Below are 13,426 nucleotides of genomic sequence, written 5' to 3'. Positions count from 1 at the left end.
TGGGTGCGGGCCAGGGCAAGGGGACAGTGGGGGTCTCCGGGTGGAGGCCAGCTTGGGGGCAGGGCAGGGGCGGGGCACGCTGACTTGGGAGCCTGTGGGGAAGGTAAGTGGAGACCAGCAAGGCAGGGGCTGGGGGGTCGGGCCGGGGTTCCGGGGGCCAGGTGGAGCCAGAGGTTCTGAGGCTTGTCCAGCCGCAAGCGCCCACCAGGCCGGGGTCCCAGGAGCCAGGACGTCCGCCCCTGCTGGCCCCTGTTGATACCACGGCTCTCCAGGCTCCCCTCGCTCCATGCCCGACCTCCCCAGGAGAGCGTCCAGCACCTGCATGGGCCTGCCTTCCTCCCCAGGGAGTGTCCAGCAGGAGTGGGAGGGGTGGCCACAGAGAGGGCGGGGAGAGGGACCCGAGTCAGGGATGGGGACGGGGGTGGGGGGACCCAGGTCAGGAAGGGGGACGGGGGGGACCCAGGTCAGGGAGGGGGACAATGGGGAGGGGGACCGGGTCAGGGATGGGGACGCGGGGGGGACCTGGGTCAGGGAGGGGATGACGAGGAGGGACCCAGGTCAGGGACAGGGAGGGGTACCCTGGTCAGGGACAGGGACAGGGAGAGGAACACGGGTCAGGGAGGGGACAGGGAGGGGACCCAGGTCAGGGATGGGGCGGGGGGGGACCCAGGTCAGGGATGGGGGCGGGGGGGGGACCCAGGTCAGGGATGGGGACGGGGGGGGGGGACCCAGGTCAGGGAGGGGACAATGGGGAGGGGGACCGGGTCAGGGAGGGGACAATGGGGAGAGGGACACGGTCAGGGAGGGGACGGAGAGGGGACCCAGGTCAGGGAGGGGATGGGGAGGGGACCCGGGTCAGGACGGGGATGGGGAGGGGACCCGGGTCAGGGATGGGGACAGGGAGGGGACCGGGTCAGGGACGGGGATGACGGGGAGGGGACCGAGGTAAGGGAGGGGATGGGGAGGGGACCCGGGTCAGGGATGGGGACAGGGAGGGGACCGGGTCAGGGACGGGGATGACGGGGAGGGGACCGAGGTAAGGGATGGGATGGGGAGGGGACCCGGGTCAGGGACAGGGACAGGGAGAGGGACACGGGTCAGGGACGGGATGGGGGGGACCCGGGTCAGGGACGGGGACGGGGGGGGAACTGGGTCAGGGAGGGGATGACGAGGAGGGACCCAGGTCAGGGACAGGGAGGGGGACCCTGGTCAGGGACAGGGACAGGGAGAGGAACACGGGTCAGGGAGGGGACAGGGAGGGGACCCAGATCAGGGATGGGGATGGGGGGGAACCCAGGTCAGGGAGGGGACAATGGGGAGGGGGACCGGGTCAGGGAGGGGACAATAGGGAGAGGGACATGGGTCAGGGAGGGGACGGGGAGGGGACCCAGATCAGGGATGGGGACGGGGGGGACCCAGGTCAGGGAGGGGACAATGGGGAGGGGGACCGGGTCAGGGAGGGGACAATGGGGAGAGGGACACGGGTCAGGGAGGGGATGGAGAGGGACCCAGGTCAGGGATGGGGACAGGGAGGGGACCCGGGTCAGGGATGGGGACAGGGAGGGGACCCGGGTCAGGGATGGGACGGGGGGGGACCCAGGTCAGGGACGGGACGGGGGGGGACCCGGGTCAGGGACGGGGCCGGCGGGCAGGTCGGGCCTGGCAGGACAGCATCACAACTGCTGGCCAGGTCCCCGGAGCAGGACCCAGCGGGGGGGAGGGGGGAGGGAACAGGGCTGGAGAGGGGCTTGGAGTGGGCGGCCGCCTGGCAGCTCTGGGTGCTGGTGGGTGCGTGTGCCCAGCCGCCAGCAGCAGGCACCCTGGGAGCACCCAGGGGGCCCTTCAGCCCTGGTCCAGGACAAGCAGGACAGGCGGGCGCTTGTGTGGCCGGTGCCCAGGCCTGAGCCCCGGGGCCGGTGGGCCTCGGCGGACGTCCACTGCGTCAGCACGGTGCTGCTTCCTCGGGTGCTGCACCCTTGTCCCGCGGGGGCCTCAGGGACCCCTGGGCATCCGGCAAGCGCACGTGGCCCCCTCGTTGCAGATGCAGACCCTGCAGAGCCCGCGGGTGTGGCTGGACGCGGCCACCCAGATCTTCTTCTCTCTGTCCCTGGCCTTCGGGGGTCACATTGCGTTCGCAAGCTACAACCCGCCCAGGTAGGTCGCCTGGCGCCCGGGGCTGTGTGACCCACCTGGGGAGGCCGCGGAGCCTCCTGCGGAGCCGCCCGCCCGGGAACGCGGCCAGCCGGGCTCGTGGCCGCCGCAGCCTCGCGATAAGCGCTTCCTGCCGCCTCGGAGGCCCCCGAAGGCCTCAGGGGTGTTCTAGCAACGAGTGAGTCACCCGTGAGGCCAGGTGTGCCGAGGGCTGGGGGGGCAGAGCGGCCAGGCCAGCTTCCGGCACGTTCCGGGAGGGGCTGCGGGGAAGGCTGCCGGGCAATCAAAGAAGGCCCGCGGGCGATGCCCCAGCTACCCACGGCCGTGACGCACGCGCCGTGAACGCAGGGGAGGGCCTGCGCGCTCCTGTCCTCCCCAGCGGCTCCGGGCCCCGGAGCGGGGCAGGCGCCCCAGACGCGCCGGCTTTATGGGGCCCAGGGCGCCATCCCACCGGGTCATCAGTTGCCTCGCCAGGCGCGATGGCCTTAAACAAACCCAGTCTGGGTGTCACCGTCCCCCCCACCTTGAGGTCTGGTGGCACAGGAAACAACGCCCGGGGGGGCCGGGTGGTCCTGCCCCTCGACGCGAGAGCTGGGGTCCCTGGGCACGCGTCCACGCTCGTGTCAGGCCCAAGCGGGCTTTGCGCACTCGGGGGGTCCTCTCGGAGCCCTCTCCAGGCTCCCCGCTCTCCCCGGCCAAGGCCTTGGGGGACCCCGGGGTGCTTCAGTCCCTCGGTCGCTTTGCGCCGGGGTCGGGGGCGCCGCTGGAGGGGACGTGGGCCAGGCCGGGGTGGGGCGGGTGTGAATGACCTTGGGTGGGGCAGGAGAGCAGGTCCTTGGGGGCCGGGCCGTGTCCGCCAGGCAGGGTTGTGGGCAAACCGCACAGGGAGGAGGCGGCCAGCGGGGCGGGTGGGGGAGCCGGGAACCCCGCAGGGGGCATGGAGAACGGGTGCAGAGCTGCAGGTCGTGGGGCCACCCTGACCCCAGAGGCGTCAACGAGCAGAGGGGGGCACGGAGCTCCGGGGGCATAGCTGGGCCGGCACGCGGGCAGCGCAGCCCGTCCTGGGTGACCCCGACGCCGTGCGCCGTCACCAAGGCTGGGTGCAGACACCCCAAGGCCGCGGGTGTGACCCCGCTGTTCGCTGTCCGCCCCCCCAAGGACCCAGTGTCGGGAGCCTGGGTCTGGGGGGACAATGGGGGGAGGGAGGGGGAGGAGGGAGGGGAGAGGATGAGGATAAGGAGTGGGGGGAGGAGTGGGGGGAGCAGGGGGAGGAGTCGGTCCTGAGCCCACCGGAAGGGGCAGCGTTTCTGGGCCGGCACGAGCAGGTCCCAGGTTCAGTCAGGGTGTCCTTGGGGAGCGGGTGGGCTGCGCCTTGGCGGGCAGGGCCCTAACCCGAGCTGCGGCGTGTGTCCAGGAACGACTGCAGGAAGGACGCTGTGACCGTTGCCCTCGTGAACAGCATGACGTCCCTCTACGCCTCCATCGCCATCTTCTCCGTCCTGGGGTTCAAGGCCACCAATGACTACGGGCAGTGCCTGGACAGGTGGGACGACTGGACAGGTGGGATGACCGGATGGGTGAGACGACTGGACGGGTGGGACGACTGGACAGGTGGGTCGACTGGATGGGTGAGACGACTGGACGGGTGACACACTTAGACAGGTAGGACTAGACAGGTAGGACAACTGGACAGATGAGACACTTGGACAGGTAGGACGACTGGACAGGTAGGACGACTGACGGGTGGGACGACTGGACAGGTGGGACGACTGGACAGGTGAGACACTTGAACAGGTGGGGTGACAGGACAGGTGAGACACTTGGACAGGTGGGCCAACTGGACAGGTGAGTGTGTCTGGACGGGTGGGCTGACTGCACAGGTGAGCCTGACATGCTCATGGGCTTTCTGGGAAGGTGTGCATTCCACAGCGCGCCAGCCCCTGGGGTCCCACAGGATTCATAAAGAACCTTCTGGAAGCGTGTTTCACTTCCCAAGTGCAGTGGGTTGAACGGAGTCCCCCTAAGTTCGTGTCCACCTGGAAACTCAGAAAATAGCGTCTTTGTGGATGTGCCTGAGTTAAGGGCCTTGAGGGGAGCCCCTCCTGGCTGGGGGGCTCCCAGGAGCTGGGCAGACGGAGCTCGGTCAGAGGGAAGAGGACAGAGGCACGGGGAAGCCCCGGGAGGGCGCAGGGGCCCCCGGAAGCCAGGAGAGGCCGCCAGCACCTGGCCTGGAGCCTCCGAGGGGCGGCCTGCCCACGCTGGCCTTCGGACTTGGCCGCAGACCTCAGGGAAAGGCTTCCGGCGATTAACGCGCCCAGGGCCAGGGCCAGAAGCCCGCAGTTGTCGCCACGCCAGGCGGCAGGAGGCCGTGGGGCTCTCCCTCTAGCTGACAGGTGCCCGCCAGGCACGTGTGCTCACCGAAAAGCCACCGAGGGAGGCCCCAGCACGGGGCGATCTTGCAGGACACTGGCACCATCCAGAGACATTTTGGTGCCACACAGGCCCGGGGGCTGCTGGTGCCGAGCGGGCAGCGGCCAGGGACAGCGCACAGGGCAGCCCGCCTCGGAAGTCCCCACGTGGGCAACCGCGTCGCCCGCCCTCAGCGGCTGTGCCAGTCACCCGGCCAGGACAGGAGGGGCAGGCATGGGGATGCGCAGGTGCTGGACGGTGGCGGTGAGCATCCAGGTGGGCTGGAGCTGAGCACCCCCTCCTCCACGGCACGAAGGCAGCCCAGCGGCCAGGGGGCCGCAGCGTCTGGGACCGTCTGAGTGACCGCCAGCCTGAGTGCCCCCTTCACGGGGCCCTCGTCTGCTCCCCACGCCACGTGTGGCTGAAATGGGGTGGTCGAGGCTGGGGCGAGCATTTTCCTGCACCCCTGCACCAGGCTAGCTCGGCCCAGGGTGGGAAGGGGGACGCTGCAGGGCGCAGCCCCTCCACGCCGCATGGCACGGCGCCCGCCACTCAAGCCCACAGGCGTGGGGCCTCAGCTGCAGCACAAACCACCTTCCCGGGCGGCCTTGTGGCCAGCAGCATCCGACCGTGGTGCCCGCCCAGCAGCGTCCTCTCACACCACCGAGCTGTGCCCCTCAGGCCTCCCTCACCCGTGGCCGGCCCTGGCCGTGGCCTAGTGGACCCTTCCGCTCCCCACGGCAGCTGCTCGGCTCCTCCGTGGCCTCCTGGTGCTGCCGGGGCCGTGCCAGCGCCCCCATGTGCACCCCTGCCCGTTCCATCGCCCTTCTCTTTCTCGGCCTGAGCTGCTGGCGGGGCCAGGGGTCCACCGGCATTTCCCCAGCTCGCGGGGCCGATGATGGGGACCCCGGCCTGGCCGCCCCTGGTGAGCAGACAAATGCCCAGTGACTTTCCGAAGTACCAGAGAACACATAAAGCAGCCTCCGGGCCCCACGGGGGTGGGGCTGGGCTGCAGCCCCAAAGCCTCCTCCCCACCCTTGTCTGGACGTGGCCCCCAGTGCCGGCGCAGGCCCGCGCTCCGAGGCCGGGTGGCAGTCCCTTGCCCGCCCTGTGACGGTGCCGGTCCTGGGCCCCGGGAGCTGGGGGCAGCCGTGCACCCGCCCCGGCCAACGGGCTCCCCCGGGCTCACCTGCTCCCAGGAACATCGTCTGCCTCACCAACGCCTTCGAGCTCCCTGACCAGAGCCTCTCCCGCGACGACTACGCGGCCGCGCTGGCGCACCTGAACGCCACGCAGCCCCACAGGGTGGCTGCGCTCCCGCTGGCCTCCTGCCGCCTGCAGGACTTCCTGGACAAGGTACAGGTGCCCACGTGGGCAAGGGGCTGCCCCGGGGCACAGGGCGCGGACCCCGCTGCCCGGCCAGGCAGCCTGCCGAGGCACCCCAGGAAGGCCTCGGCCCTGCCCTGCAGCCCCGCTTGGCTGCCCCCCATGTTGTGTGCAGCGGGCGCCAGGGAGAGCAGGGCTGGGGCGCAGACGCCGGACCCCAGGAAGAGGGCGGGGCGGCCACGCTGGGGCCGGCGACTGCCTGGGGACCTGGGCACGTGGTGGGGGGCACCGGCAGGGCTGGTCCTCAAGCAGGACGGAGTAGGTGGGCGCCCCAGCCCAGCTCACCCCCCGGCTGCAGGTTCTCAAAGGAGGGGCGTTTCCTCCTGCAGGGAAAATGCAGCTTGTCAGGGCAGAGCCCGAAGGCTCAGGGACCAGCGCTGTGCACACATGCACACACGTGTCAGGGCGTGGGGTGCATGTACAACGTGTGGCTCAGGGCACGTGCACACACTTTCAGAGCATGGGGCGCATGTACAGTGTGTGGCTCAGGGCATGTGCACACACGTGTGTCAGGGTGCTGGGCGTATGTGCACACACATGTATGGGCGTGTGGCCCAGAGCACATGGCTCAGGGCACCTGCACAGGCCAGGGTGAGGGCACGGGTGCATGCACACACGTGGCTCAGGGCACCTGCAGACTGGGTGAGGGCATGGGGTGTGTACACACGTGTACAGGCACGTGGCTCAGGGCATGTGACTCAGTGCCTGCATAGGCCTGGGTGAGGGCATGGGGTATGTGCACACATGTGTGTACAGGCGTGTGACCTATAGCACATGGCCCAGGGTGCCTGCACAGGCTGGGTGAGGGCACGGGGGTGTGTGCACACGCATGTGTATGGGCATGTGACCCACAGCACGTGGCCCAGGGTGCCTGCATAGGCCTGGGTGAGGGCATGGGGTATGTGCACACGCGTGTGTATGGGCATGTGACCTATAGCACGTGGCCCAGGGTGCCTGCACAGGCTGGGTGAGGGCACGGGGTGTGTGCACACGCATGTGTATGGGCATGTGACCCACAGCACGTGGCCCAGGGTGCCTGCACAGGCTGGGTGAGGGCATGGGGTGTGTGTACACGCGTGTGTATGGGCATGTGACCCACGGCATGTGGCCCAGGTGCCTGCACAGGCTGGGTGAGGGTGCAGGGTGTGTGCACACGCGTGTGTAGAGGCACGTGGCACAGGGCACGTGACTCGGTGCCTGCGCAGGCTGGGTGAGGGCGCGGGGTGTGTGCACACACATGTGTACAGGCATGTGACCCACGCCCCGCGGCGCTGCACAGCTGGGTGAGGGCGTGGGGTGTGTGCACGCGCGTGTGTACAGGCACATGGCACAGGGCACGTGACTCGGTGCCTGCGCAGGCTGGGTGAAGGCGTGGGGTGTGTGCACATGCGTGTGTATGGGCACATGGTGCAGGGCACGTGACTTGGTGCCTGCGCAGGCTGGGCGAGGGCGTGGGGTGTGTGCACATGCGTGTGTATGGGCACATGGTGCAGGGCACGTGACTCGGTGCCTGCGCAGGCTGGGCGAGGGCGTGGGTGTGTGCACACGTGTGTGTATGGGCGTGTGACCCACACCCCGCGGCCCGGGGGCGCTGCGCGGCTGGGGGAGGGCGCGGGCGCGGGCGCTGCAGCGGGGCCGCGGGCGTGCGTTGCAGGGCGTCTCCGGCCCCGGGCTGGCCTTCGTGGTCCTGGCCGAGGCCGTGCTGCACCTGCCGGGCTCCGCCGCGTGGTCTGTGCTGCTCTTCGCGATGCTGCTGGCCCTGGGCCTGTCGTCCATGTTCGGGAACATGGAGGGGGTCATCACGCCGCTCCTGGACATGGGGGTCGTGCCCAGGTCGGTCCCCAAGGAGGCCTTCACTGGTGAGTGGACAGCACAGCCCTGGAAAACCCATCGTCCTGCAAGAGATGGGAGGGTGGGAGAAGGGCTGGGGCAGGCCGGGCGGGGGCAGCAGGGAGGGAGGGGCAGGTGGGGGAAGGGCCGGGGGAGGGGCAGGAGGCGAGCTGGAGGGATGGGCTGGCAGGGGTGGGCCGGTGCCTGGGGCGGGGCCGGTGGCCAATGGGGGGGGGGCTGGTGGCCAGCAGGGGGTCCAGTGGCCGGGGGGGTGGGCTGGGGGGCTGGTGGCCAGCAGGGGGTCTGGTGGCCAGGGGGAGGCCGGTGGCCTGGGGGGTTGCTGGTGGCCGGTGGGGTGGGCTGGTGGCCAATGGGGGGGGGCTGGTGGCCAGCAGGGGGTCTGGTGGCCGGGGGTGGGCTGGTGGCCGGCAGGGTGTCCGGTGGCCGGGGGTGGGCTGGTGGCCGGCAGGGGGTCTGGTGGCCGGTGGGGTGGGCTGGTGGCCAGTGGGGTGGGCTGGTGGCTGGCCAGGGGCTGGTGGCCAGTGGGGGCTTGGTGTCCGGCCATGTCCAGCGCCCCCGCCCTGCAGGGCTGGCCTGCCTGGGCTGCTTCCTCTTGGCCACCTGCTTCACGCTGCGCTCCGGGCTCTACCTGCTGGAGGTCTTCGACAGCCACGTGGCTGCTCTCAGCCTCATCCTCTTGGCCTTCCTGGAAGTCACGGGTGTCGTGTTCGTCTACGGGCTGCGGCGGTGCGCTGCTTCCCCAGCCCCTTCCCCGGCCGCTTCCCCGGCCCCTTCCCCGGCCCCTTCCCCGGCTCCTTCCCGCGCGGGGCCTCTGGGATGGTGGGCAGGGCACGGGCGCAGCCAGGCCCCAGAAGGCTCTGCTGTCCGGGGCGGGCGTCCCGTCCCTCTGTAGGGGGTAACGTGGTGACCCGGGTCCCCCAGAGGACCCCCAGCCCCCAATGCGCTGCGTCCAGGGCAGAGCCCTGCAGCTCGGGGGGCTGGGGAGCCACGGCAGGTTCTGAGGGCCCGGGTGCCTGGAGGAGCGCGGCAGCAGGCGTCGGAGGGCCTGGGGCACAGCCGCCCAGCCACGCGCACTCCGGCCTCAGGCCCGCGGGACCTCGGGGCCGTGGCCCGTCCTGGGCGGCACGCACGCCGTCCCTCGGCCTGGCCGGGGCCTCCCCTTTCCTGGGGTCACTCCTGCCCGGAGCCTGGACCAGAGAGCGGCAGCCCCGTGAGGCCGGGCCCCAGGGAGGGTATGGAGCCCGAGCTGACCACTGCCCAGGGAGGGCCGCCGGCTTGGTGGCCGGAGCGCACCCGGCCCTGAGGAGGGGTGGACAAGGGCGGTCGTGGCCCCAGAGCCCGTCCTGTAACCTGGGGAGCAGCATGGCAGCCGGGCGCCCAGGAACCTTCAGGAGCCGCCCGGAGGCGGAGCTGGCAGGAGGGGAGGGTGCGCAGGGCGCGCAGGGGCCGCGCCAGTGCCTGGCTTGGTGCTGCCAGCGGGGAGACACCTTGTGGCCCCCAGCGGGGGCGGGAGAGGGGCCGGGCCTCGGAAGGTCAGGCTGCGGGGGCCTGGCTCAGGGAGGGGCAGCCGCCTCCCCAGGCCACCGCATCGGGGCCCTGGAGTCCCGGCCGCGGGGCGACCTGCCCTGGCCAGGCTCCCTCTCGAGCCCTTGCTTCTCCGTCCAGGGCAGCAGCACCGGATGCAGAGCTCCAGGGGCCACAGGACGCCCCGGGAGGCGGGATGGGCTGGGGTGTGGGCAGAGCAGGGGAGGTGACGTTGCAGAGCTGCGTGGGGCCAGCGCGCCCCGTCACGGGGGGTGGAGGGGTGCCCCTTCCTCGGGGAACTGGGGGGCTGGGATCCCTGCACATCTCCATCACCCTGGGGTAACTTCCCAGTCCCCTCAGTGGAAAAGTGACAGGCCAAGGTGGGCTCTCCCACACCTGCCAAGGTGGGCCAGGCATGGCGGCCTGGGGACCCCCGGCAGTGCCCGACCCCTCGGGCCCAGCCGTCTCTACTGCCCAGGGCACCACCCGCCTCTGGCTGCTGTGTCCAGGAGGTGCTGGCCCAGCCGTCACCACTGTCCATCTTTGGGGCAGGATGGGGCAGGGGTGGCTCCTTACCTCTTGCCAGGAACCCAGCCAGGTGGGCTCCCTGGGCCAGCCCCCTCCCCTTCTCACCCCCGCCGAGGGGCAGGGGCTGGGGGCCCTGTCTGGGTGGGACTCACCCCAGGTCTGACCCCTCCGTGGTGTCCGAGTGGACGCCCTGAGCCCCCAGGAGCGCCGCCTGCCCAGGCGCCTGTGCCAGCGGACTCAGCTGTCAGGGCCCCGCTGCGCAGCTGCCGATGACCCTTAGGACGGGGGGAGAGAGTGACCCTCAGGAGCCGAGCCCCATGGACAGGGCAGCTTCCTGCTGGGGCCACTGGTGGACCAGATGGGTTCCCCAAGGTGGAGGCGGGCTCTGGGGCGCGGGGCGGGTCCCCGCGGGCAGCAGCGCCTGAGGCCAGGGGTCCCGCGCAGGTTCTGTGACGACGTGGCCTGGATGACCGGCAGGCGGCCCAGCCTCTACTGGCAGGGGACGTGGAGGGTCGCCAGCCCCCTGCTGCTGCTGACCATCTTCGTGGCCTACATCGGGATGCTGGCCTGGAAGGCGCCGAGCTACAGGGCCTGGGACCCCCAATACGTAGGTGCTTCCGTGGGGGCCCCGGGGAGGGTGGCACGGAGGACGGCGCCTGCCCGCCTCTGCCTGGCAAACTGGGGGCAGAATGTCCTCTGGGACAGCTGCGCAAAACCCCGGTGGCCAGAGGTGGCCAGGGACCTCGGCCTTGGGCCTGGCCAGGGAAGTGGGTCCACATGGCCTCCAGATCGCCGGGGTCAGGGGCACCTTGCCCTCCACGGGTGGAGCTGGCCTCGCGCCCGCCTCTCTGTGGGTGGGCGGCCAGCAGCTGGGACCGGCTGAGCCCGGTGCACGGCCAGAGGAGGCCGCAGGTGCCCCGACCCGCTGCCGAGCCCGTTTAGGGGCCAGCGCGTCCCCTCCAGGGCAGCAGGTGCTCCGTGGGTGGTCGGCCGTGGCCAGTCCTGAGAAAGTGAGCCCCGCGGCTGGTCTGAGGGGGTGCAGGGACCCCCCCATGCTTTCCACGTGCCCGTGGTTCTCCCTCTAGAGCCCCCTGCTCCTTCCTCACACGACCTCAGCTGGGTGGGTCTTTGCGTGGAGACGGAGGGGCCAGGGGAGTCCCAGTGCCCAGGGTGCCCCATGGACCACGAGGCCCCTGCCCGACGCCCCGACCCCAGGCCTGGCCCCGGCAGAGCTCCACGCGCGCATGCCCTCGCCCCCCTGCCTGTGCGGCCGCGGCGGACGCCCCCGTTCCCACCGCTCTGGAGTGAGCCCCTGCCCCCCGCTCCAGGAGGGCCGAGGCGAGCGGCAGGTGGGGGCCGACCCCAGATGGCCCGCCTCGGCTCACGCCTCTTGCCCGCAGGCGCAGTTCCCGGGCCGGCAGGAGAAGCTCTACCCTGGCTGGGTGCAGGTGGTGAGCGCGCTCCTGGCCGTCGTGCCCGCGCTGGGCGTCCTCGCGGTGGCGCTGGCCCGGCTGCTGGCCTGGCGGAGACGGAGGGGGCAGGACGGCGCCCGCTGAGGCGGGGGGCTGCGGGGGACCCCAGGCCCGTGCCGCTCACGGGGCGTCAGCACCCATTACACTCGGTGTCACCCCAGCCTCGTGTGTTTGCTGCTCCCGCCGCCCTCGCACCCCCACCCCGCACCCCTCCGCGGCCTCCCAGCCCGCGAGCCCCCAGACCCCATTCCCGGCGGTGACTCAGCTCCCCCGGCCCCCTCCCATGGGGCTCCCCGCGCCGGGGAGCTGGATCTCAGGGCCGCGGGCCACCCCACCTCCTGGGCACCCTGGTGTCTGCGCAGGAAGTGGCCTGGGAGCCAGACCTGCCGGCGGCCCGGCGTGCTCATGTGCGGGCCCCCCATCAGCAGAAAAGGGGGTGGGCCCAGCCGAAGCAGGCACGGTGTGGGATGCGGGGTGCAGTGCGTGGGGCAAAGGGCATGGGGTGAGGGGTAAGAGGTGCAGGGGGGGTGCAGGATGGGGGGCACAGGGCAGGGGGTGCAGGGTGTAGGGCAAGGGGCATGGAGCAAGGGGTGAGGGGTACAGGGTGGGGTGCAGGGTGGGGGGTGCAGCGCATGGGGCAAAGGGCAAGGGGCAAGGGGTTCAGGGTAAGGGGCATGGGGTAAGGGGTAAGAGGGGCAGGGCGGGGTGCAGGGTGGGTGCAGGGTGGGGGGCGATGGGCACAGGGGGAGGGTCTGGGCAGGGGGTGAGGACCCAGGGCGCGGGCTCCTGGGTCCAGGGTCCGGGCAGACCCCCATCGTGCCCTTCTCAGCCGGGGGGTCGGCATGTGTGCGCTGCAGCACCATGCTCCGAGGCCGGGCTCCCCAGGGGCGTGGCCGAGGTGCCTGTTGAGGGGAGCTCAGGACAGGGCTGCTGGGCAGAAGGCCCCCTCCTCTGCCTGGAAGCCCCTGGGGGCGTGGTGGAGTACAAAGCGGGTGTGCATCGCGCTGGGCCCAGCTCCAGGGCCGCTCGCTGCGCAGGAAACACTGCGCAGAATGCCAGGCCAGCCGCCCCCACAAAACTCGAACTCCCTCCGGCCCAGTGGCACTCGACAGCACTCAGAAATGGGTACACCGAAAGGTGAGTGCCCGGGTTCTCGGCGCCTTTCTCGGGCCGGTTCCTTTGGGCCTCTCTGCCGGAGCCTGGGCATGGAATCGAAGGGCAGAGGGGAGCGGGTGTAGCCCAGTGCCCGAGCACCTGCTTCCCACGTCTGAGGATTCAATTCCCCAATACCTCCTAAAAAAGAATCGCAGGGCAGCGCGCGTGGCCAAGCTCGGGCCCTGTGCCCGTCGCTGGCGTGCGTCGTGGGGCGGGGCCAGGGCTCCCCCGCAGCGCTGTCGCCACTGATGTGGATGCAGGAGAGGAGCACCGGCTCCCAACGAGGCGCAGCCCCCGGCCTGAGGGCCCTCTCGGGGCCGGGGCTCGTGCCGTGGCCGTCTGCACAGCCCGCGTCTCGGCGTCCCTGTCCTCGGCTGGGCCTGTACGCCGACAGCACGTTCGCCGGGCCGGGCTGGACGTAAGACGTCACGGACGCAGCAGAGCGACCGTCCCTCCCTTGACTCCCAGTTGGGGGCCGGGCCAGGCAGCTGTGGGCATGATGCCTGCGGCCTCGGGGTCCTCGTCTGGCTGCCGAGTAGGAGAGGCCGGACGGCGAGGACACCACCGCCCACCGCCCGCCGCACGTGCCCCAGGCGACGCGGCTGGGAGGGGTGGGTGGGTGGACGGGCAGGTGCACCACCCAGGTGAGACGGAGGCACGCCCCCGCCATTGAGCACGCCCGCGGCCGCAGGGTGTAGAGGCCAACCCCCCAGGGATGGGCCCCCCCTGCCCCGGGATGGCGAGACCCCGCCCAGCCAGCCTGAAGGCGGCGGCCGGAGGCTGCCACTGCACGGAGCTGCCCGAGCCGAGTGGCCCCCGCGGCGGCGTCCTCCAGCGTCCAGCGTCCCCTGCCCTGGAGGACCCCCGGGAGGTCCTGGGCAGCCTGCGTTCCAGGTAGAGCGAGACCCCGGGCCGCAGAGCCCCGCCCTCCGGTCGTGGGGGGCCGCTCC

At 71.5% G+C, this 13,426-nt stretch overlaps 1 protein-coding gene across 1 annotated transcript in view; it reads left to right on the top strand.

The window, feature by feature from the left end:
- SLC6A18 (solute carrier family 6 member 18) overlaps positions 1-11,475 on the top strand; it is a 23,282-nt gene extending 11,807 nt beyond the window's left edge. Inside the window, exons 3-9 of the mRNA XM_058292648.1 lie at positions 1,997-2,154; positions 3,566-3,694; positions 5,760-5,916; positions 7,601-7,805; positions 8,364-8,523; positions 10,294-10,456; positions 11,250-11,475. Of these exons, the coding sequence (XP_058148631.1) occupies positions 1,997-2,154; positions 3,566-3,694; positions 5,760-5,916; positions 7,601-7,805; positions 8,364-8,523; positions 10,294-10,456; positions 11,250-11,405 (1,128 nt within the window). The 3' untranslated portion in view covers positions 11,406-11,475. The remainder of the gene's footprint in view (positions 1-1,996; positions 2,155-3,565; positions 3,695-5,759; positions 5,917-7,600; positions 7,806-8,363; positions 8,524-10,293; positions 10,457-11,249) is intronic.
- The last annotated feature ends 1,951 nt before the right edge of the window (positions 11,476-13,426 follow it).

The sequence above is a fragment of the Dasypus novemcinctus genome, unplaced genomic scaffold, assembly GCF_030445035.2.
Source record: "Dasypus novemcinctus isolate mDasNov1 unplaced genomic scaffold, mDasNov1.1.hap2 scaffold_176, whole genome shotgun sequence".
NCBI lineage: Eukaryota > Metazoa > Chordata > Mammalia > Cingulata > Dasypodidae > Dasypus > Dasypus novemcinctus.
This window is presented reverse-complemented; position numbering and strand designations above follow the sequence as displayed.